Below are 23,989 nucleotides of genomic sequence, written 5' to 3'. Positions count from 1 at the left end.
CATATTATATGATTCGAACCAAGCCGACGGATCAAAGGTGAAAAGTCAAAAGCTACAAATAAAATTCTGTAAATCGTATAGACTAACCAGTGACCCGATGCCGTAACATTCATATAGTAGGGCGGGAAATGATGGTGCGCGGGAGCGTTTTAAAAAATATTTTTACGGGTCTCTATTTAATGATAAACAAGAAAAGTGTTACCATGGCCTACTCAATACATATTAAGTAGGCGATGGTGTTACAGTATTATTCGACAGCATTCTCACGAACTCAGTATTCTCATAAAACAGAATGTTTAAATAGGATTTTCAACACCTACAAATTAATTCGTCTTTTTTACGTGTATTTATGATAAGAAATTTCTTTATAAATCAATTTAAACAAGAATTTTGAACTGTACCTTCTTGTTCCGCTTTAACCGTTCTATTTCACTGCGCTGACAAAGGTGTGCGAATCGATGGAATAAATGCTTTTTAATATATTTCCATGAAGTGACTTATTAGGTATGATGGAAGAGTACCAAGGGGGAAGACAGGACATGTTAAGCACATAGTACCCAAGTATCTTAAATGTGATTTAAACAATTACCAACGGTCTTTGGATGTTCTTTGTTTACTACCAAATGGGTACAGAAAATGTAATGAAAAGGTGTCCCATCTTTTCCCACCCTACTATACAAATTTGTATTATCGCCAAAAAGCTGTCATATACTTTTATTTTTAAATGTAGGACAACACGCGCCCAATCATGGAATCTTCCAACCTTTAAGCTCTCCTAATTTGCCGGCTTTAAATTGTCAATTTTATGTTAAGCAAATATGAACTGTCGCCTATCTGCATTGTTGTGAATACATATAAAATCAGGTAAATAAAAAAGGAGCAATTTTCACACAATTTTTGTTGTATTAACAGTAATCACCACTATGTACTAAACAACGTGCAGTCAGTTAAGCTTATGCGGCACAAATGTGCTATTTGTGATACTGTGTGCAGAACAAATGTACCGATAGGTTTTGGTCAATTTGAGTAGTTGTACAACTGTGAAATGTGATACACTTTGGGTGCCCGAATCACTAAACAACGAGAGTGATTTTAGTTTGGTAATGATGTGTTTAAATAAAAAAGCAAACAAGACAAATACAGGGTATGTACAAAGTGTTATATACATGAGACACACGTGTTATACGTGGATGGGGGAACTTGGGAGAACTGGCAAAGGCGAAGTAACAACGTCTCAAAAACACACCACAGATAACAACAGTAACAACACAGAATGAAAAAAACAACAACAATAAAACACTCGGTAGCAAAATAACAGATTGTTTAGTGATGGTCCGAGAAAATCTGAAATCTAATTATTTTTGGCAAAGTTTAAAAAAAACAGCTCGACCAAAAATAGCAAAATGCTGCAGAGGTTAAAACGACGCAAAGGATGGTTTTTATATCGCTACTGCTACAATACAGTGCAAAACTAACTTTATATAATGTGTAAATAGTTTGATAAAAAAAGTGTTAAAAGTTAATGTGCTTTAACGTACTGCAAAAATATATTGTAATATTAATTGTTTCGTACAATTGAATTTAATCTATAAATGGAGCAATAATTGCACTTTAGCTTTATGTGCTATAATACAAGCGGTCTGTACAAAATAAATGTCTATAAGCATGTTTAGTGTTTGCCTGAGACACGTGGAACAAGATAGCGGGCTATTTGTAAAGGCCTCGGAATGCAACGCGAAAAATGTGCATATTATAGAAATGTAAGCAACACATATATATTATATATACAAGCGTTAAATATTGGTAATAAGGAAAGTAGTGATCACGGAACAGCGTAGCTCGTCAGTAAATTGCTTGGTTGATTCTTTTTTAACTTATGTTAAGACAGGTTTTAGATTTTTCCATTACGGACTAGCTTCGCTGTTGCGTTTTGTATTTTCACGCATTGCACATGTAGGGCATTGATCTAGTGTTACGTCACATTACATTACGTAGAGCGACGTGAATAAGCATAGCGGTGGTAATAATCGAGAAGGATGAAGACACATGTTTCAACCATTTTGATTGGTTCAGACATTTAAACGCCGAAGGCCTGTTGCTCCGTGACGCCAACTTGTGAGCGTTGTTATTGTTCTGCCACGAGAAAATCATAGAAACGTTTAAATTGGCACCGAAAATGCTTTACACGTCGTTAAGCGTCTTGCATATTACGTAAGTTAACAGTTAACCAGATTTAGCTTTCATTATCGAGAAATTGTTGCTTTTGTCAAAGCATTTGAATCCAATAAAAGACGATCTAACATGAGCTGGTTCATCAAGGTTCACTTGAGTATTATTTGTTTTGCATTAAAGTCTACAAAGCATACGGCGTCGTGCGAAAGCCTGGTTTGCTATTGGCAGGAAGTCACTCGAATCAGCTACATCCGGCCATAACGTATGTTGCATAGCGAAGCGTTTAAACCCCGCTGTATGTAGTAATGTTATGCTCGCAATAAACGACGTGTTACCAACTCGGATTAATTGTAAGGGCGGACGTTGGTGTCATCCGTTATAAAATAAAAGTACGAACATTGGCGGTAAAAGTAAACGTTTTTTTATTTTTATTTTAGCACCTTGCTTTGAAGATGATGGCGTGTTGCGCATAAGCTTGGTTTAATAACTTGCTGATTTGCAGTGGTGTGGGTGTGTATGGTGCGCAGCCCAAAGCACATGTGTGAGTAGAAAATATAAAAAAGAAATAAAATTTATGTAAGGCATACCAAGTGATAATCATGCATTAGCAATGATGGAATAAAATGCAAGTAAGCCAATGTTCAAGCCACGCATGTTGCTTGCGCATCTGATCCGTTCACCTGGTCTGACTTCTTTATTTCAGTCTTCTCTTCGATTTGAACATTTTCTTTGAAGCATTGCTCCAACTCAACTATAGTAGCTTCTTCAACAGGCACGACTTGCTGCGTTGACTCAGCGACACTTTCGACTCCATTCGTTGTATTCGGATCGGTGGTTGGTTTCATCAGTGGTTGCATCAGTTGCCTAGGTGGTGGCAGCATCACCGGGGGAGGTGGGGGGCCGCCGTTGAGCATTGGGAACTGGCTTGGATGATGATAAACGTAGCTGACAGGTGGGGAAATTCCGTTCTGTGGAATGAAATGGTTGGATGTTGCGGACAGTGGTTTGGGTGGGCACGTGACTACGGAGTAAGTCAGGATTGGTTGCATTGGAGTGGTTTGTGCGGGTGGTGACGTCATCACTGTGTTGTTGCTTCCTACTGTGCTGACGTCACATGTTGGAACTGACTGGTGAATGGAGATGGTTGGGGCAGGGGGGTTTCCCAATGCTTCAGGTGGGGTCAAAGAAGGTGAAAGAGCGCCGTTCGGTGGTGGGTTAGGTAGTGGGCTTGGAATGATTCCATTGAACATCGTTTTGATTGGTCGGGCCTGGATATAAATAATAAATCATGAAATCGTGCATATTTAGATACGCTTGTGTTATAGTAGGGTGGGGGAAGATGACACACTTTAGCACATAATATTTAAAAATCCCGATCGTGGTTTAAAACAATTAACAAAGGTCTATATGGTAGTCGTAAGGATGCGGTTTTATAATTCTTTGAATGTTCTTTGTTTGCTACCAAATGTGAGGAGAAAATAGAGTGAAATTGTGTCTCATCTTCCTCCACCCTACTATACAACTACGCAATCACCACGCAACACGTGTAATAGGAACTATAATAATCAGATGTGATGAAACACGGTTTAACAAAACGGCAAGAGTCAATACCTGATCACATTCCCCATCTCTACAAGCTTGACAGAGTTCAGCATTATGTTGGTTCCTTGGACGACCTGGTCGTCGGTCAATACGGATTGGTGGTTGCAGGAACCCGTAATATGTTTGACCAACTTTGTTGTAAACATTGCACATCACCTATCAAATTCAAACGTACAGTCTATTAAATAATAATAGTAATTTTATTATATTAAAATTGACAATGCTGGTTAAATATGAAGTCTATTGACACCAGCCTAAAATTCACATAATAAGGGCGTTTTATCGACAATGCCCAAATTTGCTTAAACATGATGGATGTAGAATCATATATAAAAGAAACTGAAAAGATTAAATGAGATATTTTTATCTCAATCCTTTAAAGCAACAACCGGTCAGGGCTGTAGACCATTCATCATACAACAAATATATTCAAAGTCCGGCGAACTTTAGCATAGAAATCTGCCCATGAGTTTGGAACAGCAGCCTTACAATAAACGGGAAGTACGAGTATCAATGATTATAATTTATATTCCGTCCCTTGGAATCCCAATGGGAACAATAGGGAGACAAACGAAGTCTAACGAATAGATTGATGGCTTAAACAGAATAATTTCCTGTGAGAAACAGACCGCAAATTTTGCTTCAACCGTTTGCTGGTGTTTTGTAAAAACTTAAATAAATTTCCGTGCCGCATGTATGGATTGTCAGAAATAGATTCATAATGTTAGTGACGTGACATATACGTCTCATTTAAAAGTAAAGAACAAATTTACCTTTACTTATATGTAAACCAGTATTGGCAACACATTTGCCTATGTATAGTAAATGTGAGCGGTTATAACCACATCCACAATATTAACGAGGTCACAAAAAGAGGTCTGTGGGACGCATAACTTGTAAACTCCCATAAAAGCGGTTGGTTATATTTCACCCCATCCACAAAAGCGACTTCTAGTTCTGATAGCATTATATTAATATGTTTTTTACCTTGGATACTTCCTCTGGGTACCACATGACGTATTCAAATTTTCCGCTGTTACATTTCTTGCATTGCTGTCCATACAACTTGAACTGAACAAAACCTTCGTTGGTCAAATAGTTGAGGTAGAACCAGAATGTGACTCGGCCCTTCATCGATGTCCAACCGTTTCCACAATCCTGGTTAACACAATACAACGTTTACCATGGAGAGTTCGAATATTAGACAGAAAGTTAAGGGATTTAAATCATGTTTGTGCTTAACACTGAGGTTACGTTCGGAGAAAAGTGAGAACTGCAACTCTTTTCCGTACATGGAATCTTTTAAATACCTGGCAGCAGAAGCGAACTTTAGCGCTGTCTCGGTGGAATTTCCATTTCTGTTGTGGCGCTTGGTTTGTAATGGTGAGGTACCACACATGTGGCGGGTAGAAGTTGCAGAAGAGTCTGCTGAATTCACCGTGCCATACAACCTCCATGCCACTAGAAAGATGAGGAATGGATTAATCAAAGCAAAGCGAGTAAATCGAGACAGATTTAGAAAACGTATGCTCGACCCTGGTGTGACCTGAACCGCGGTGTCAATTATGTCAAATTAGAAGGAACAATAATATTATTATTACGTCAGCTAACGAGAATGACTGGTCGCAATATCGTAAATTTGCAAATTGTTTTTTACGTCACAAAATGTACGATGATTTCTATCAGAATGCACATGCGTCACGTGGTTTTGTTTATTAACCACCACCACACATGACAATGGTTGTACATATTGTCATCACAAAAGTGCGACATGCACCTTTAGACGGTATAATGTTAACATACGGTAGCTGTGATGTCTGTGGGAGAGCTAAGAGGAAGCTAGATAAGCCAGCTTCCTGCTTAGTATTGTTTCCTCGGCCATCAGGCAGCCAACTAGCAGTGCTGCCAGACTGCAAACTATGAGAGCCTGCACCATGTTACAGCATGCGTGTAGTTCCAATACATGGCTGGCAGCACTTGGGGAACCGTAAACTAAACTAAGCATCGCGCATGCAATTCTAGTATTATATGATACGTGTCAATAGAATATGCAACTTAACTCTATTACGGAAATGTTATTCGACCCTTCTGCATTAGATAAACTAAATGACGTCATCAGACTTCTAAATGCTTTAACACAAACATCATTTACAACAAATACAAATATATATAATTTGTGCGCTATAATGTAGTTATGAAATGTACTTACTCATTATAGCATCCACCACCAACAGGAACAACCGGTAGTTGAATGGGAACTTGTATTGGAACTGTAGGATAGCTCACCCCATTTGCACTTGTTGGGATTGGTACGTTTGCTGGCGGCATGGTGCCTGGTATGGGGCAGGGAATTCCCCCCGGGACGGATCCTGGAATCACACCTGGGTAGTTGCCGAAGAATTGAGGGATAGCGACAGTGGATGTCATTCTGACGTAATAATTCTCTTGTTCCGTTTATACTGGTTGATGAACTGAATATTTTCAAACTCCGACGAAGAAGTCTTTCGTTAAATTTACAAGTCTTGATAAAACAAAAACACGCTCCTATGAATTTCCTTGTCTGGTTTCTCTGCAAAATCTGAGTAAATATGGTGTCTAGTGATCTAAGTCCTGCTCAGAGATCTACTACAGCAGCTCAAAACGGAAACGCATCTGAAAAAGGCACAACCGCTGTCGGTCTTACGCCCTCACACGCATTGATGCGACCGGTAATGCTTATGCGCATCACTACGCACGAACAGGTGTGTGCAATATATCATTTACCAGCGAGTCATAACATTTATGCAGCGTGAGAGCTATGCAAGCAAATGTCCGATGTGCCACTGACGAAATATTAAAAGCTAAACCAGCTATGCCTTTATAATTTCGTTGAATGAAGCGGCATTTCTTGTAACACATGTAAAGTAGTAAACCTAATTCAATCGTTGCTGTCTCTGCAACACGATACCTGTCTATCTAACTGGACGCTTCCCTTGGTATATGTAATGTGGCGAATCTTGATTTGGGATTAGTGGCAATAGGTTTGAGTGTGAAGTCTGAGCTGCAACCAATCCAACGCAACTCGGCACGTCGCCGTATATGGGTTTAGCAAATATCTGTCTGTAACTTAAGTATTGTCTGTTTTCTATTTAACAATAAGACAGTACAGGATGCAAGCGTCAATATGCCACGGCATATGTGTAATATTGCGATAAGTGCAACGTATATTTCGTCATTTCGATACAATGTATTTTCCTGTTTATTGACTAATGATGACTCCCGAAGATGTGTCACTACACCGGGTCGAAAAACATGCCGCAAATAAGCGTTGAATATTAAATATTATAGTAGGGTGGGGCCGATGGGACGCCTATTAATTCTATTTTCTCGTCCTATTTGGTAATAACCAAAAAACATAGTCTAAGAATATAGTCTAAGATATCATAGGAACATATTTAGCATTCAACGTGAATAAGTGCAATACAAAATTGTATTACCAAACCGTACATACTGTGGAACTCAATAAGATACACTTTGAATAATTCTTATGAGATAACCGTGTACCGATAAATATTTATGCGGTTGTCTTTGTGAAATCTGCGCGGAAGCTTTTACTTGGCTCTCGGAAACATAGGGAGCTCGTTAAAGGAGACCAGATGCTCCTTATCCGTGGTGCAGCCAGGATAAAGACACGAAACAACAAAGCAGTTTTATGAAGCCTTTAAATATGTGTTTCTCGTTTTTGATTGGGCATCATAAACAGAAAACACAAGGTTTATTCGTCGTATAAAAATGAGTATATTATGGTTTAGATATAACGCCTCTTATGGCTAAAATAGTATGTAGCCTAGTTACTGGTACAGCGTTGCAAGTTAAAGTAGTTATTGAACATATTTATGGCGTTTAACATCAACCAGACAACAATGGTGTGTTCATACACCCTATGCTTACGGTTTTGCCAAACACAGACACAGTATGTTCATATACCGTATACACACTTTCAAGTAGCCTACTATTCTTCCCATTAACTTTTAAATTTTGATTTGAAGGCAACCTACTATCTTTTAAAGAGCTGAAACTGTGCAGATAAAATTTATTTATATATCTTGCTACAGCTGATCTTGAGTTTAGTGAAGCACGATTCCATTATAAAATAAGAACCAGCGATAAAACAGAAAATATTAAGATCAAATATAAAGGAAGCCGGTCTCATTGTATATACGGGAAAGAATAAAGAAGTTAATGAAGACAACCAAGCAAAAGAGGGGAACACAAGAGTTTATTGCAGGAGAAATTATATACTTGTAGTCCTTGGTGCAAAATCATTGCACAAAATTAGACTTTCAATTGCTATTTATTTCATAATGTATTCATTATATTCAAACCATGATTCATGATCGTTATTCAGCACACACGGCATATCCAGCAGTTTAATCTGTAATACTCACAGACTCTTACAGATAAGAGTTGTTCACATTAGATGGCACCAAGCATATTAATAAGATGCCACATAAATTTGACATCGAACTAAGTCTTGAAGGTTAGCCATGAGTTTACATTAAGTGCTGCGATTAACACTTATATTGTAAACCTGTTAGTTGTTTAATACAGTTACGTTATAATTTATAAAAAGTGGTGGCCCCATCATTTGGAGGTCTTTGTTTCACTTCATGGTTGGATGAGTTTGGTTCCGGCCCATTGAAAAACTTCTTCTGTTCTTCTAACTGTTGCGTAAAAGTGTCTTCCAATCTCTGTAACAGGGAAAGCAAAATTAAAAACTTCGACAATGCAACACAGTCAAATTAAAAATAATGCACTGATTTTACCTTCATAACTGGCATTTATAATTATTGAATTAACATTGCATGCAACAAAACCAGTGGTTGATAAAATACAAATAAAATAATTGATATTTCAACAGGACGTACATGTAAAAATCAGAATTTAAATAATAAAATTTTATGAAAATATAAATAATATTTCACATTTGATTTGTGTTCAGTAATTAAATAATGTAGGGAAATGTTTTTGTGAAATACAAGAATGTAGAACGTAACCTTTTCTTCCATGCAAATACTTTGTGAGCAACTATTCACTTAAAAAATTAAAATATAATTGCAGTATAAGATTGTGATGTGATTGTTTTCAAACTTTCATTTTTATTGGAATTGCAACCTTAAATTAATCTGGGATTGTTTAAATTTTGCTAAATTATTACATCAGTGATGATTATTTTCTTTAAATGATCATGCATGATATTGCATGATGAATCAATCCTTGGATTAATGTTGTTTTTATTTGAAACCTCAAGGTGCATGGGTAGAGGTTCGGAAACTTGACGTTTATGTTGAGAAGTCTTCGCAAAAGCTGTCTGCATCGATTGTAAACTTAATGATCTTGGAATGTTGTTGGCTGGTGTTGATAGTGGACTATTGCTCGCCGATTGCGCGCAAGGTTCATCACCGATCACAACCACTTCATCATCATCTTTATCTTCAAACATGTGTTCATATTTTTGCACGAGTCGCATCACACCAGGTGAGTAGTGGTTGTTGAGCTCAGCATTCAAACCATCCTCCAATAACTTGTAGTGTTTGGGAGATGATGGTTAGTTAATTAATCTACCTCATATACTGTAACGTGGCCAATACGAGTAATCTCCACACCCGCAACCTTAATCCTCAAGGATAAAGCTTAGTAAAACAACCCCCCCCCAAAAAAAAAACATTACAACATCAGTATCACCTTCTTCCTTGGTTTAAGCTGCTCCTTCCACATCTTCATCTCTTCTTGGAATCCCTCATCAAGCTCCTTGATCTTCAGCTCCTCATGATCCACCACCATCCTCCTCTTCTCATTCTGCAGCTGCATCAGCTCCCTCATGTTTGCCTCAGACCTTGCATCGAGCTCCTTTAATTGAGTCTCATGCTTCAGGTGCTGCTTCAACTTCTCGGCTTTCATTCGTTTTGTCTCAGTTATGGTGAACTATGGATCATAAATTGAATTACATATTGCGGAGTTGTAAATTAAAATCATTGCTTGTGTATGTCTTAATGCGTATGTGTGTCTTAGCAAGGCACCCAATGGTAACCCAGTGGTGCCTATTGGGTTGTCCAAACTAGCTATCATACAAAAAAAAGTGCCTATAAAGTCATAAAAAATAATAAGAACCAGCACATATGATGATTACCTCATCATGCAAAGATAAACAATCTATCAGCATAATCATCAAACACATGAAATAACCTGTTTGATTTTCTCCCTTTCATTAACTGCAGCTTTTCCTTCATAAGTGCTTTGGATTCTTAAACTTCTTTTAAACATCGACATTCTTGCTTTTCCTTCACTACGTTGTATCTTGGGAAGTCGAACTTTTTCTTGTTGTTGATGAGAAATAAGTTCCTCCCTCGAGCGCTTGTTATGACGATGCATCTGTTCTTGTTCCTACAAAACAAAGTATTTTATAAATCGGCAGCGAGCATGAGGTGCAGATCAATTTGATGTAATGACGCAATGTATACAAGTTGTCACTTTTTGCAAGAGTTTACAGTTAATTGGTTGGGAATTGATCTTGTGGAAAAGTTAGTTGGGTTAGTTGGTGAACAGTTTACCTTATCATGTCGTATGACAAGTTGATGACGTTGTAAATGATATTGATCTTTAATTTGTTGTTTAGTTGTTTGATATCTTTCATGAAGGTGACTTTCTTCTATCTTCCAAATATCGCATTCACGAGCTAAAAAGGAAATATAATTACCACAGAAATCGACAAGCCTACTTTTCAATTAAACATTAATATTATCTTTTAAAAACAACTATGGTACTACTAGGAGAATTATAGCTATTTAATGAACAAACACTATGATTTTTAATCCTTGACAAATACTATGATTTTTACCCTTGATAAAAAACTAGATTTGCATTTTTCCCAGAATCTAAACAAATAATATTTCCAAAACCTAGAACTTCTTACATCGTTGTAAATCTTGTTTTTTAAGCAAACAAACTCTCTCAGTGGCTGCGATGTCGCGTTTGTGAGTTTCCGTCATTTGACGAACACCCATTCGAAGTTTCTCTGTTTGGCCTTCAAAAAATAACTTCTCCTGAAAATTAGAAATAAAAGTATGTTAGGTATTACAGCCAAAGGGTAAAGAAGTTACATAAATTTTTTTTAAAGAGTCAAGTAAATATTACACTTTTGAAATGTGGGTTGCTTGTTTTCAAGTTTAATTTGATTAGCGTATTTAAGAACTTTTGCTACCAGTAATATTATAAACAAAAATATTATTCTACAAAACAAAATCGTTTGTAAACATAATATTTTTTTGAATGTAACTTGAGCTGAATGTAACCTGCTTTATCCTCGCTAGCTGAAAAAGTGACAGTCGATCACACAGGTGTTTTTTTTCATACACAACTGTGCCACAGTGCCTAACATGACAGCTTTGAAATGTCATTCTCTTCCAACGTATTTATGCTGCATTTATTTTTCAGCAACAATTAAAAATACAGTTGAACCATGCACCTCGTTCTGATGTTTGACCTCCAGCTCCTCTTTCCTCCTTCTGCTCATCTCTTTACGTTGTTGTTTGGGAAGTCGTTCCAACTCAAACTTAAGCTCCTTCTGTTCCATCTTCAGTGACTCAAAGAATTGCTTTCTAGATTCAAAATTAACAATTAGTGTGCTGACAATCAAAACGAAACAATTGACCAAATTATTAAAAGTGTGTATATTATTTTATTGAAAATTTTACTAGTAACTTTAAAATCAAATTTGTAGTAATAAAAACAATCTTTCTATAATGAATTCTTGCTGCCAGGTATAATGTAAATCTAAAACATTTCCCTTTATTAGGCAAAAAATGTTTATTTTAAGCATAGGAGCAGTTTTTGTCAAACCTTTCTTTATCTTGTTCCTTCTTCAGTGTGCTGATCAATTCCTTCCGATTGTGTTCCTGATTTTGTTCCAATTTTTCGATTTGAGATTTTTGACCTCTTTCCATCTGGTCCATCTCCATCACATATCGACGCTTCAAGTTCTGTTTAACAACTTTCATTATTATGTGAATATTTGGTAAGCATGAGGTAAAAATATGTGACCTTGTGTTCAAGAATGTTAACAGGTACAAGCTTAAAGCCTTAAAGTTCATTGTTAATTGTCTTATTAGAAAAGGATTTAATTAATTCTGAACTTCTGTTTAATATTAGTATTATGATAGTTCAAATATAAAACTAAACATATTTATTTTTGCAAAAAGTAATTTAAAAACTTTCACTTTGTAGGTGATACACACAAGCCAATGTATATAGTGGTATGTGCCATTGGGAAAGTTAATAATTTACAAATTACAAACTATTGTCAAGTGTGTGTCTCACAAACAATATATGTACATTCATGAACTATTAATATACACTTTATAAAGAAGTACCCTCAGCTAAATTTAATAAAAAAATGAAAAAACATAACACCGGAAATCAAAACCTAAAATATTTTTTATAAGGTCAATATATTGTGTATTGATTTGTAAGGATTGGAACTTACAGCCATTTCTTGTTCAAACTTGATTGTCATTTGTTCAAGTTGAGATGACAACTTAGTGTTAAGAGCAGCAATCTGACGTTGCTCATCTCGTTGTAGTTTACGAAGCTCCTGTAATTCTTGTCGCCTAATGTAAATTAGATTACTTACCTTTTTGTCTCGAACACCTATATGTCTAAAATATTTTACACTAACATTTATGACAGAGGTTTTTAAGCTAGAGATCGCACAAGACAAATCTTAGAGGTTGGTATGAGGTTTATAAAGGGAGCTCAAGAAACGATAATTGGTCTTATGTCAAATGCAGGTATTGTAGGTATCATCAAAAAGTCTCTAAAATACCCATTGCACTGGGCATTAGTTTTCAGTGCGTTCCAACACATTTTTAATGGAATTTGGTCGCAGACGCAGAGTATTAAAAAAAACAATAAAAATTAACATGGGATATTGTTTTATATAGAATAAAGTGCTACTGCATAACTAAACCACCCACCGCAAAACACGCTTTTCCTTTTGGTTTTCAAAATCCCAGTCATCGATAACTTTTGTTGATGTTGAAGTGACCTCCACACCATCAATGATGTAACGACGAGTCTTCTTCAATGTTTTGTGCTGGTTCTTTATTCTCTGTTTGTATAAGTGCATGTATAGTGTGTGAAGTGTGTGATATTGATATAGGCTATTAGCTGTGTATCAACAAATAAAAATTGACGTCTTTTTGAGGAGATCGAGTTGTTAATAATTTTACAGTAAGATTGTAAGTTTTCTGATTCGTTGATTATAAAGTGGGTAAATAAAACAACAACCTTAAAATGGTTGCTGAACTTTACATAGATTTAGGTCATTTTTTTCAGCATTTTAGTATTTCTAACAGCTCTTAGCTGGTTAAATATAGTATTAGAAATATAAGAGCTTAAATTAGTTTCACCATCAGTTACATAACTTTGTCAATTTTTTATTAATAGCTGATAGGTTTAACCATAAGAAAATAAATACATGCATGTCAACCAAGTAACAAAGAAAAAATAAATAAACAGAAACCGAATAAAAAGCAAAGCAAAGCCAATCATGCTTTCAAACCGTGTTCAAAACAGTTTCTTTCCTTTGTTTCAGAAACTTGATATTAGAACCTTTAATCTATTTGTCTTTGTATGACTGATATTGCTGCTGAGAGAAATTGTTTCTTACAGCCTGTCTTACACTAACTTATAATTAGGGTTTTTTGAAAAGACACCACTCGTGAGGTAGAAAAACATGAAAAGATATATTCGGTCATCGGGCATGCCCTATTTAATATAGATCACAACATGAACATTCAAGCAAGAAATATAAAGCAAAAAGATACAACAACAACATACACACTGTATTCATAATGTATTGAAGCAAACGATGTGTCATTAAATATGGACCATCTATTTCAATGGCGTAACCAATCTACAGTGGTTCATCATAAGACTTGCTGTAATGGCTTTGTAATGTTTAGGTAATCAGTCCCTAGTAATTCCATACAAAGGAAAATCTCTAACATCATTTACTTTATATTATGCCAGTGTTATACTTGTGCAGTGTAATGAATGTTTTATCCTGCTGTGGGCTTCTGTGGCATAAATAAACTAAATATTGTGTATTACTACATTTGCCCAACCACTAATTTTATTTTGATTTATTTGGAGTTCTGGACATTTTTTTAAACATATTATGTGGGTGTAAAAGTTTGGTTTTACTTTTTAGTTTGTGTTTTTACTCATCTGGTTTAAAATTGGTTTTCAAAGCGAGAGAGAGAATTAGGTTTGGTTTAATGATTTTGTATCACACATGTCACATAATAACTACCTTATGTCCTTATCTTATTTGACATTTAAATGTTTGCACAATGCTTACATTGAACACATATCAGTTCAAGCAAGATTAAAATACAATCAAGCACATTGCAGCTCATGTCATAGTTTGCACACATTTGCATACAACACTCATTTACCGATGAGTTAAGTATTGCATTAACAGTATCCTTAATAGAATCAGATAATGTTCTTCTGTGAGATTTAGTAAACACGCACTCACATGAAGGCACCGAGAGCAGACTTGTGTGAGAACTTGACACAACAAGCTTCAAAATATAATTAATTTTTTATCTAAATAACTATAAATATATATATACAATATTTAAACAGCGATATTTGAAAACTAACCAGAATACTTATGTTTTATGCAAATATATATAATATATATGTATGTGTGTTATGTGTACAGATGTTTTTAAAACTGAAATAATTTACACTCCTTGAACACATTACTTGAAATGCGTATATAAAGTTTTAGGAGTAAATAATTTAAAAGCCATAGAAATAATGCAGTGTCATAATTTAAAAACATTACATCACAATGACATTCATTCTGCTGTATGTTTACTCAGAATTGCCACACATTGAAAATTACATCTGCTATCAAAGCGAAATGACAGCATTGATACTATGTTAGAAATAGAATGTTACACAGAATTTTTATGTTGCTATTAAATACGCTCATTCAGAATACGTTTTTGTTACTGTAATAAAACCCAAACAGTAGACTCTGATTTAAACACACCTTTTATTGTTTATTACAAGTTTAAGTAATTTTTTTGTAAAAATTTGTAGATAGCTTCAAACGTAACTATGCCCAGCCAACATTTGATTTTTTATTTTAATACTAATCTTAAGTAAAATAATAATAAAATATTGTTGTAACAAGGACAAATTTCCGATAATACCAATTACCAATAATAGAATCCCATATCAGTTAGACATTCATAACACACACAAACACACCAGCATTTTAACCAACACACATAGCAGATATAATCAAGCAGTAGAATAGAAATCACCAAATTGAAACATTCCACAAAGAAAAGTTTCATTTTGCATTACACATTAGCAGCAGTCATTGCAAACCATAAACCAGTATGGCCTAACAGAAGTAAGAAGTAGTGAACTACACTACCCCCATGTTGAAGGAAAAATATATGTAAATCCTACTCATTGCAGACAAAATGCAACAACATAATAAAACTTACCTCCCCGCCATTCTCACGCTTCCTAAGCACCACACCGTTTGTAGCTGTTGTGTTGTCAGTGGATGATGCATCTGATGTAGCAGCTAATGAATGAAGTGATGTGTTCTCATCACTGGTGGTGGATGCTCTTGTTGTTCGATCGTTATCAATCTGAACCTCAACCGATGGTAAAACATCAGGAAGAGATTCAACAGCGGAGTCAGAAGACTCCGTTTGTTGAGGAGGAGTCGGATTTTTTGTGCCATCAGATGCAAGAGGAGAGCTGAGCACCTTATCAAGCATATCTATCGCTAAAGCTTCATCTTCTCTACTTTTTGATTCAGTCTCTATTTTGTTATAAGCAGCCAGCTCAGCTGGTATTTTATTAAGCGAATGGAAAGATGTACCTCTGGGTACTGCACCTGTGCTTAAACCATCACTGATAGGTTTACTCTCGATAACCTTATCTACATCTGTGGTGTCGATTGCTGTTGATTTAGTTTGGTTAACAAAATCATGGTTAGTAACTGAGGAAACAGAAGATTGTTGCGTGTTAGTGGAACTGACATGCGCTGAGGATGAAGAGGAGCGAAGAGGAGTTAGCTGATCCCCATCCTCACTGACGTTATCACCAACAGAAATCTTCTCTGCTGTTTCACCAATTGAAAGTTTTTCAGCTTTCTCATTATTAAGATTTTCTTCCTGTGATGTCATAATTGGGACATTCTCAGGTTTATCACCAACAGAAGCCTGGGTTGGGGAATTATTTCTTAATTTTTCATCAGAATCGATTTTTTCGCTTGTGCTCCCTTCACTGGAGGACGAGTCCTCATTTACCTTTGAGACTGGGATGATATCACTCACTTTAGTAGATGCAGGACTTGATTGAGCATCCAAGGACTTTGTATCTTTGCTGTCACTAGATTTGATGGATGCCACGTCTACATCATGAAAGGGTGATAATCCAGATGAACCAATGGAATCTGTCTCATGATTATTGAGAGATGCACCAGATGCATCAGAATTGTTCCTCTGTGTTAAACTTGCCTCACTAATGGCAGCAGATCTTCGATTGATCTCGGGAGTTTGATTTCCTTCATCCTTTAATAAATATGTAACTTTCAATTCAACTAAACAAGACCCAAGATTGATTATAAAAACATCTTTTTTACAATTTTGATGGCAACCCAATGTGTACATTTTGGCCCAATAGGCTGCAAAACTTTTGTCCATGCCAAATTTTTAACTGTTTTGAAAAAAATACCACCCATAACAATAATATATACTTAAACTTAAACATATTAAGAGATTTAGAAGCAGTAGTCTTAACTAGGTTCAAATTTTCATAAAACCAGAACACATTGGAAATCAACAGATTTAAAATAAACAAAATAATTCTCACAGGTTCTTCAACTTCTTCTGTGACATCAGCTTTTGCTTCAGCGATCAACTTCACAAGAGGTTGTGGTGACGAGATGTTGGTGAGGAAAGGATGGTTAAGCAACTCGGCTAGCGACGCTCTTTTCGTTGGATCTTTTACCAAACATCGAGATATGAAGCTTGAAAACTCCTTTGACCTTAACAAACATGCAATTACTTAGACATTAAAATCTAGTGGAGGTTGAAGCTAAAGATGATGGAAAGCTTTCTTACAGTAAATGGCAGCTGTTTTTTACCAGCACATATTTGGCATTTTCCTATTGCACAGTTTGTTTTAAAAAATCCATGGCAGTTTCAAGGTATGTAAGGGCAAATTTAAATTACAAGACTACACAAAGATTGGTTAATGGTTTGTTTACTACAATTTATATTATAGCTATGTTCAATAAGTCAAATTTAGGATGTGAATGTCTGCAAATATAGTACATTGCACACTTAAGTGTATAGTAGAAGTTTTATCATTTAAACAGACTTAATACTGTACTGCAATGAATGTCATAATATAACTCATCAGTGCTTAGGAATTCACCAGTATAGCGTTCCACCCACTCTCAAACAACGGATATCCCATCAACTCAACAATACAGGGGAAATTCAATAAAGATATCATTTTAATATAGAACATGAGTACACCAATATTTAACTAAATGCACATTAACAAATCTGCCCATTTTATTAACACATACCAGACCAATATAAATAATTTAGATCACAGCTGAAAAAATTGCACCAACTAAACAATTCTCTTTAGAATTGTTTAGTTAAACAAGTTAAGAATTGTTTAGTTAAATAAACAGAACATCTTAGATAGGATACACACATAACACATCTTTAATCTATTGTGGATTATTATTAAACCATGGAGTAGAATGAGATCAACAGGTCATATGTGGGTCAGGCATTATTACATAAATAAATAATAACACACATCATTCATAATTACATGTTTGGATGAATACTATGAACGTTTACTATGCTATTTATATTTAATGCATTTGGTTTTGTACTTCTGTCTCAGAGATCATAATGTACATAATAATTAAATGTGTTGGGAAATGTATATAAATAATGCAGACATAACAAACTCCAAACATTCCTAAATGGTTTATAACTTTAGATCAAATGAAATGTACAATTAAAGTTATGTAAATAAGTTATTTGTGAAAGTGCAAATGATTATTGTTTCGTTGATCTGAAAACAAACAACTGACCTGAAAATTTATTTCAGTTGCAACTGAAATAATAATAATAACTGGGTTGAGCAGAGTTTGGGGATTCCTTATTATTATTATACAATGTGTGCTGTATAATGTACATGGCATTGGTAAGATAAACACACATTACCAACCATCTGCTTGGTATATCCAATGTTGGAGGTTCCGACTTGGCGACCCGTAGTAAAACACGAACAGGGTTGAGGTCATGGTTGGGTGGTTCCGTCTGCGCCAGCTCAATCAGAGTTATTCCAAGTGACCAAATATCAGCTGAGTAATTGTATGGGGTATCCTGGTATATAAAGAATTGGTAACCCTTACTCCAACAAATCCAAAATGGGAAAATTAGGAATTACAGTTTATAAAAGTTATGGTCCATAGCAAGGGCTACAGAGGACGCACAATCTATTAAACATGCCCGTCGGTTGCTTTGATATTAAAATTGTGGGCTTAGTATGTTTCTTAAAAAGGGTTTATAACTTTAAAAACACCTTGATTCATAACATATTAGTAAGTTAGGGTTTAGAAATTAGTAGCTTTTAAAAATTTTGCAAGACACTAGTTAGTATATTAATCATAAAAAGAATACAACAGTTTGCATTTAACATAAATTTAATTAATGTTTAATCGGCTGGTGAATTTATAAATAGCTATTTTCTGTGAATTGTGGATTTATGGCTAGTTACAACACATATTTTGTCAATGTTTATTTATTTTGCATATTAGATTCCTTTCGGTTATTTTCGTTTTAAACAACGATTTTAACAAACATTAAAAATTAATAGTTATTTTTGCAACTTCAACCAAAATTGAGATTATAGTTTTGTAGATACACTACACATGTAAATTCCTAACCTTTTTTACATGCAACCTGAATACGAGAACAACAGCTTTGATGCCCAATTTACGAAATATATATTACACATTGTTTGGGTGTAAACCACTAAACAAACAAGATAACTCAACTGTAGTAAGCCACCAAACCAAAGCAACCCACTTTTAGGTTGGGTAATGGGTTTGCCAGAGATCGAGAACACAGACTTTGAGCATATAATATATATATACATATTGTGCACATGAAGGTTAAGAAGCATGTAAAAGTGATACCTTGAATGTTTCGCACATAACAACTTCAGGTGCCATCCAATATGGTGTGCCAATGAAAGTATCACGTTTCTGCATCGTCCTTGTGTTGAGAGCTGATACTCCAAAATCAGCTAAACAAAAAGTTTAAATTCAAATAAGATGCGATGGTACATTAGTGTTATGGCACTACCATAGATTGATACATACATAGTGTATATCTGGTGTTTTCTGTTACGTTATTGGGTAGCCAGACACACATTGTATATTGACATGTCTCATGCTCACAGTTGGGTGTGGTTTTATTACATCACCACATTCCAGCAGTAGGTTAAACACACAAATGTGATCATAGGCGGAGAACTTTTAAAATGCCAGGGTATGCCAAATATTTGCGTCATAGTACCAATAATATTTTAGCCACCAACAACAACAACAAAATGCACTGTTGGCAAACTGTTTGTGTCTTTTGAGCTATATTTCAAGCTATAGAATCGTCCGTGCAGTTTTAAAACAAAAGAAATAAAGTAATTCCCGCCGATCGCTATTAGAAAACGAGCCTGAAATACTGAAACACCATCCAATATAAATATAACATCACGAAAGTTTTGTGCTGCTGTTGAACATGACATGTCATTTTTTTATAAATCTTGTGTTTGTGGGGTCTTTGTATAAAATGTTTGTAAATCGCTTTATTAAAAACGTTTGTAAATCGTTTTTAAGTGTTTGCCTGTTTCGTGAGTTAACCATTACGTTTGATTTAACTTTCACGAGAGGCGTGAGTTCTGTAATATACGCAAGGACATTTCGTTCTCTTTTATTACGTTGGCAGCTGACTGTAAGTAGAAAATTAAATCCAACGGCATCCGCCATGCAAAAAAGATTTAAATGATAAGACAGTTAATTTTAAATTGTGTTTAATACAGACCATTTGTCACTATTGTATTAATGTATTATGTATATGTCATTTAGTTCTAATACGGTCGTGGTACAACAGAGGGAAATTGTATATAATGGCGCTAGCTATGTATTTCGTTGCAATCTGTTTCAAGTAGAAAACTAACGCATGTGTTCACGTGAATTTGGGTTAAAACAGTCTCCACCGTGAACGTAGATTCGTAGAACATTCAGATTGTTATCTCCTGGAATGCTGATAATGAACGCGTCAATTGGCATTGTGACGTCAATAATCGACGCATCAAATGCTATTATGACGCAAATAATCAAAGTGTGAATCGCCACTATATCGTAACAAAGGATTATGCGTGGTTGAGGAAAACTTTGGTAAAGATCGACTTTATTACTTCAAGAATGTATTAACAACTGTAGGCTTAACGATACGCCGATACTGATAAACGATCCTGATAACGCAGTATTTAAATATGACGACAGGTTTTAGACCGACCCCTTTTTTGGGTTCTGGCAACATGACAATCTCTTATACATGACGTCGAAACTAGATTAAACTGCGATATAAGTATATGATGTTTTATTGTGACGGCAATTTTGGACGGCGGGGTAATTCTATTGAAAATCCGGTGGGTTACTTGAAATGCGTTTACTGGACATGTTGAAATATTTATTAAACCAAACATTAAGTCGAATTTATTTTAACCTTGTAAAAATTCTGAAACTACCAAGAACCGAATGTTTTTACGTCACAGACACAAATGCTTTTATCGCACGATAAGTTGCCAGGCAACCGGAACGTACCTTGACTGACGTCTCCGTTAGAACTGCGGTCTGGAACATTTATAAACGCTGGATTTTTATTATTTTAATACTTTAATGGAAATATCAATGATCCTATCGAGTTATTCTAGTATTATCTGCGCGAATATGATCTATAAGTTTGCGTAAGAAAGGCAATAAACATGACGCACGCATTAAAATTCCAGGGCCTGCGGGAGTACCCTGGTATTTGTGAGGGCCTGCGCGCAGGCCTTGCAGGCCCGCATTCAGCGCCTATGAATGTGATGTCAAATATGAACATTGATTACAACATAGTTATCTTGTTTTTCTTTTAAAAGTTTAAACTAGGAATGGCCAAACCACAAGACCAAATCTAGTCCATTCAGGGTTTTATTCTGGCTTGTTATATGGTAATACAAATTATTGTATATCACTCTCATATTTCTGCAGCACATTTTTGAATTATTGCGTGATCAATACAACATGCATTTTAAAAAATCATTTAATTGTGAAAGAATTGACCACTTTTTATTATGGTAGTTTCACTAGCTCAGTGTAATCTAATGATAGCCAAATTTGTTCAAAAATAAAATCAAGTGGTCTTTAAATAAACATATTAACTTACCAAGTTTAACTTCACCATCCATGGTAAGAAGTACATTCCCTGCTTTGAGATCCCTGTGAATTATTTTGTTCTGATGAAGATACTGCAGGGCATGGCAAGTTTTTTTACAGACAACTTGTATCTGTCTCTCCTCCAACCCACGCTCAAGTTCTAGTTTGCAAAATAATACAAAACATAAATTAAGTGCTTGTTTTTGATTGGTGTATTCTATTAATAATAGTCCTGCAGCCAACCATTGATGCACTTGCAGGTTAAATTCAGCAGTCTAGAAAAATGCTATTATAGGAGGATGAGGAGGAGGGCAGGAGTAGTAGAGTCAAGAGCGGTTTTTTTAATTATATGCAATGGGTAGTAACCGTAGTGTCAAAAAATGTGGCCAGAGACCAGAGTACAGTAGGTCAAACAACCTATTGTCGCTTACATCATTGGCTAGTATTACAACAGCATATCCCTAATGGGTGAGGTTTGTTTAAGTTCAGGGTTGGTAGCTATCTAAGGAAGGTATGGGTGTGGTTTAAGTAACATAATGTTACACATTCAAATTAAACAATATTGAAACTATCCTTCTCAAAATAAGGAGACAACCAATTGGACTTGCTTAATTTTTTTGTGTTTATAAATAGTGTCACACTCTTTTTCTAGAAATCTGAGCAAGAAATTAAAGATCAACTTTCAAAACAGTAAGAAATTTAGGTAACATAGAACTAATTCTGGGTTCTTAAAATATTTCACACAACACACTGAAAACACAACAAAATTTGATAGCACATTCCCTTTTTGCTTTTGCATGGAATGTTTGTGTTTAACCACACCATGTGTTCTGTATGTTTTGATCAGTGGCCTATTTGAACCAAACAGGAAAATTTTGTTGTGCACCATTTTTGTTGAAATATTATTAGCGCTTGGCCCGGCCTTTGACGTTAAGCTTGGAGCACCTGAGCTTTAACAATGTCGGCACACCCCTAACACTAACAGATAAATCTTATTAGTTCAAATAAACTTTACCCACCTAACATGATTGAATCCAACGCTCCACCATCACAAAACTCAATCAACACCTGTATGTAGTTAACAAGATAAATGATTCGGAATTATATAAATTATGAATTAGGTTAAAAACAAACATACAAAAACATTTTTTCAGTAATAATCACACATATACATTATATATATATCTATATAACATTATATATATATATATATATATATATACATGTATATTTTTATATAAGTATATGTCTATCTGGTGCTCATCAATATTCACTTACCCATAGATTCATCTCAAAGTAAAATGCATCAAGGAGTTTCACAATATTTGGATGATTACACGAAGCAAGGATGTTGATTTCCACGGCAAAATCTTCAAGATCTTCCTCCGCTCGACATTCGATGATCTTTGCTGCCGCAAGTCGACCATCTACTTTGTGACGAGCCTAAAAGCAAAATTTAACATTAGTTATTTTTTAAATTCACACATTTTTAAGTGCTTTTAAGCCTTTTAATATTACTTACGCTAGGTTGAAAAACTGATTTTATTTTTGCATAAGTATTGTTCCAAAAGCAAAAAATTGATTTTTTTAGTTTGTTACAGTTCTTGTATATAATGTATATATATATATTTAATTATTTAATAGCTTAAAAAAATATCCATAGCTTGTGAGGCCGATTTTCCTCACAAACCAACATAATTCTCTGGATTTTAGAAAAAATCATTTAAATTAATTCATTCATTCCTATAACTGAAGTGGCTCAATAATTTGGGACGTTTAGTCATAAAATAACATTTTACATATATTTGTGTCAATCTTTCAACTGCCAACAGTAAACATAAAATGCAGATTTTGGAATTTCTATTTAAAAAAACAAAAAAAATCTTTTTTTAAGACAAAATATTGACTCATTTATTAATTTAAATAACATATTATTCTATTTAGTATAAACCAGTATAATAAAAGGCAACAGTAGTATACATGGTACAATTTTGTGTATATATATATAAAAAAAACATTACCAACCTTATAAACGACTCCAAATGCTCCATCTCCAAGTTCACAGACTTTTTCCCACTGCGACTCTGGATTCTCACCACGTTTTATGTGTTCATAAACTTTGGGCTTGTTGTTTTCTTGCCCAATTTTAAGAATTTTCTTGAAGAATGACATTCTTACTACTCAGTACTCACTCTCAAAGATAACACCATCTAGTCACATTTGTTAAATTGTGATGCTGTACTGTTATATGTAATAAGAATAGTTAACATTGAAAATAGCCAAAAAATGTATAATGATAAAGTAGCCTACCATAATAATGTATTTAGTACTTGATTTTGCTTTTCCAAGAATTACTTAATTAAATCAGACAGCATTATTATGTAGCCAGGAAGAGCGCACTAAATAACATTTAAACATTAACAAAGCAACACTACAAACAACAAATTCTTTATCTATTTCCTGATGATTTGCCAAAGTTTATCACGTAAGTCTATATGATTTATTTGCGCAACGGCGGTAGGGGAATAAATAATCTCAATTGATGATATTTTTTGTGGAGTTGTTATAAAACTGTGCCAAGTGTTGTGGCGTTTTCCTGTGGGCGGTTGCCAAGCCAAGCCA

General features: G+C 35.0%; 2 protein-coding genes across 5 annotated transcripts; both read right to left on the bottom strand.

Annotated features, from left to right (window-relative positions):
* Positions 1-883: 883 nt before the first annotated feature.
* LOC149735298 (uncharacterized) lies at positions 884-6,396 on the bottom strand. The gene is made up of 5 exons (XM_089878209.1): positions 5,984-6,396; positions 5,085-5,235; positions 4,762-4,932; positions 3,784-3,930; positions 884-3,440 (listed from the first exon to the last, which is right to left on the bottom strand). Exons 1-5 carry the CDS (start codon positions 6,199-6,201, stop codon positions 2,814-2,816), a joined length of 1,314 nt encoding a protein of 437 aa, XP_089734335.1. The 5' UTR covers positions 6,202-6,396; the 3' UTR covers positions 884-2,813.
* A 1,433-nt stretch (positions 6,397-7,829) lies between these two features.
* Positions 7,830-23,631, bottom strand: LOC149735297 (serine/threonine-protein kinase 10-like). Of its 4 annotated transcripts, XM_089878184.1 has the most exons (19): positions 23,393-23,631; positions 22,646-22,810; positions 22,387-22,435; positions 21,378-21,527; positions 19,085-19,194; positions 18,112-18,269; positions 16,726-16,900; positions 15,345-16,424; positions 14,271-14,399; positions 12,786-12,919; positions 12,296-12,419; positions 11,653-11,792; positions 11,279-11,411; positions 10,727-10,856; positions 10,365-10,489; positions 10,000-10,197; positions 9,499-9,738; positions 9,059-9,337; positions 7,830-8,504 (listed from the first exon to the last, which is right to left on the bottom strand). In XM_089878184.1, exons 1-19 carry the CDS (start codon positions 23,537-23,539, stop codon positions 8,370-8,372), a joined length of 3,801 nt encoding a protein of 1,266 aa, XP_089734310.1. In that variant the 5' UTR covers positions 23,540-23,631; the 3' UTR covers positions 7,830-8,369. The 4 variants fall into 4 exon arrangements, with proteins under 4 accessions (XP_089734310.1, XP_089734311.1, XP_089734313.1 ...); XM_089878185.1 differs by lacking the exon at positions 14,271-14,399; XM_089878187.1 differs by lacking the exon at positions 14,271-14,399 and having other exon boundaries at positions 15,891-16,424.
* Between the last annotated feature and the right edge of the window lie 358 nt (positions 23,632-23,989).

The sequence above is a fragment of the Ciona robusta genome, chromosome 5, assembly GCF_009617815.1.
Source record: "Ciona robusta chromosome 5, ASM961781v2".
Classification (NCBI taxonomy): Eukaryota; Metazoa; Chordata; class Ascidiacea; order Phlebobranchia; family Cionidae; genus Ciona; species Ciona robusta.
Note: the sequence above shows the minus strand (reverse complement) of the source record. Positions and strands in the feature narration are given on the sequence as shown.

Excerpts from the sequence above, each read along its gene's own strand:
- LOC149735297 (XM_089878184.1), bottom strand. The coding sequence starts at position 23,539 with ATGTCATTCTTCAAGAAAATTCTTAAAATTGGGCAAGAAAACAACAAG. Across the intron at positions 10,857-11,278 it reads AGGTCAAACATCAGAACGAG|GAGAAGTTATTTTTTGAAGG; the intron begins GTGCATGGTTCA and ends TCTAATTTTCAG. Across the intron at positions 10,490-10,726 it reads AAAACAAGATTTACAACGAT|CTCGTGAATGCGATATTTGG; the intron begins GTAAGAAGTTCT and ends TTTCCTTTTTAG.
- LOC149735298 (XM_089878209.1), bottom strand. The coding sequence starts at position 6,201 with ATGACATCCACTGTCGCTATCCCTCAATTCTTCGGCAACTACCCAGGT. Across the intron at positions 5,236-5,983 it reads GGTGGTGGATGCTATAATGA|TGGCATGGAGGTTGTATGGC; the intron begins GTAAGTACATTT and ends TCATCTTTCTAG. Across the intron at positions 3,931-4,761 it reads ACCCAGAGGAAGTATCCAAG|GTGATGTGCAATGTTTACAA; the intron begins GTAAAAAACATA and ends TGAATTTGATAG.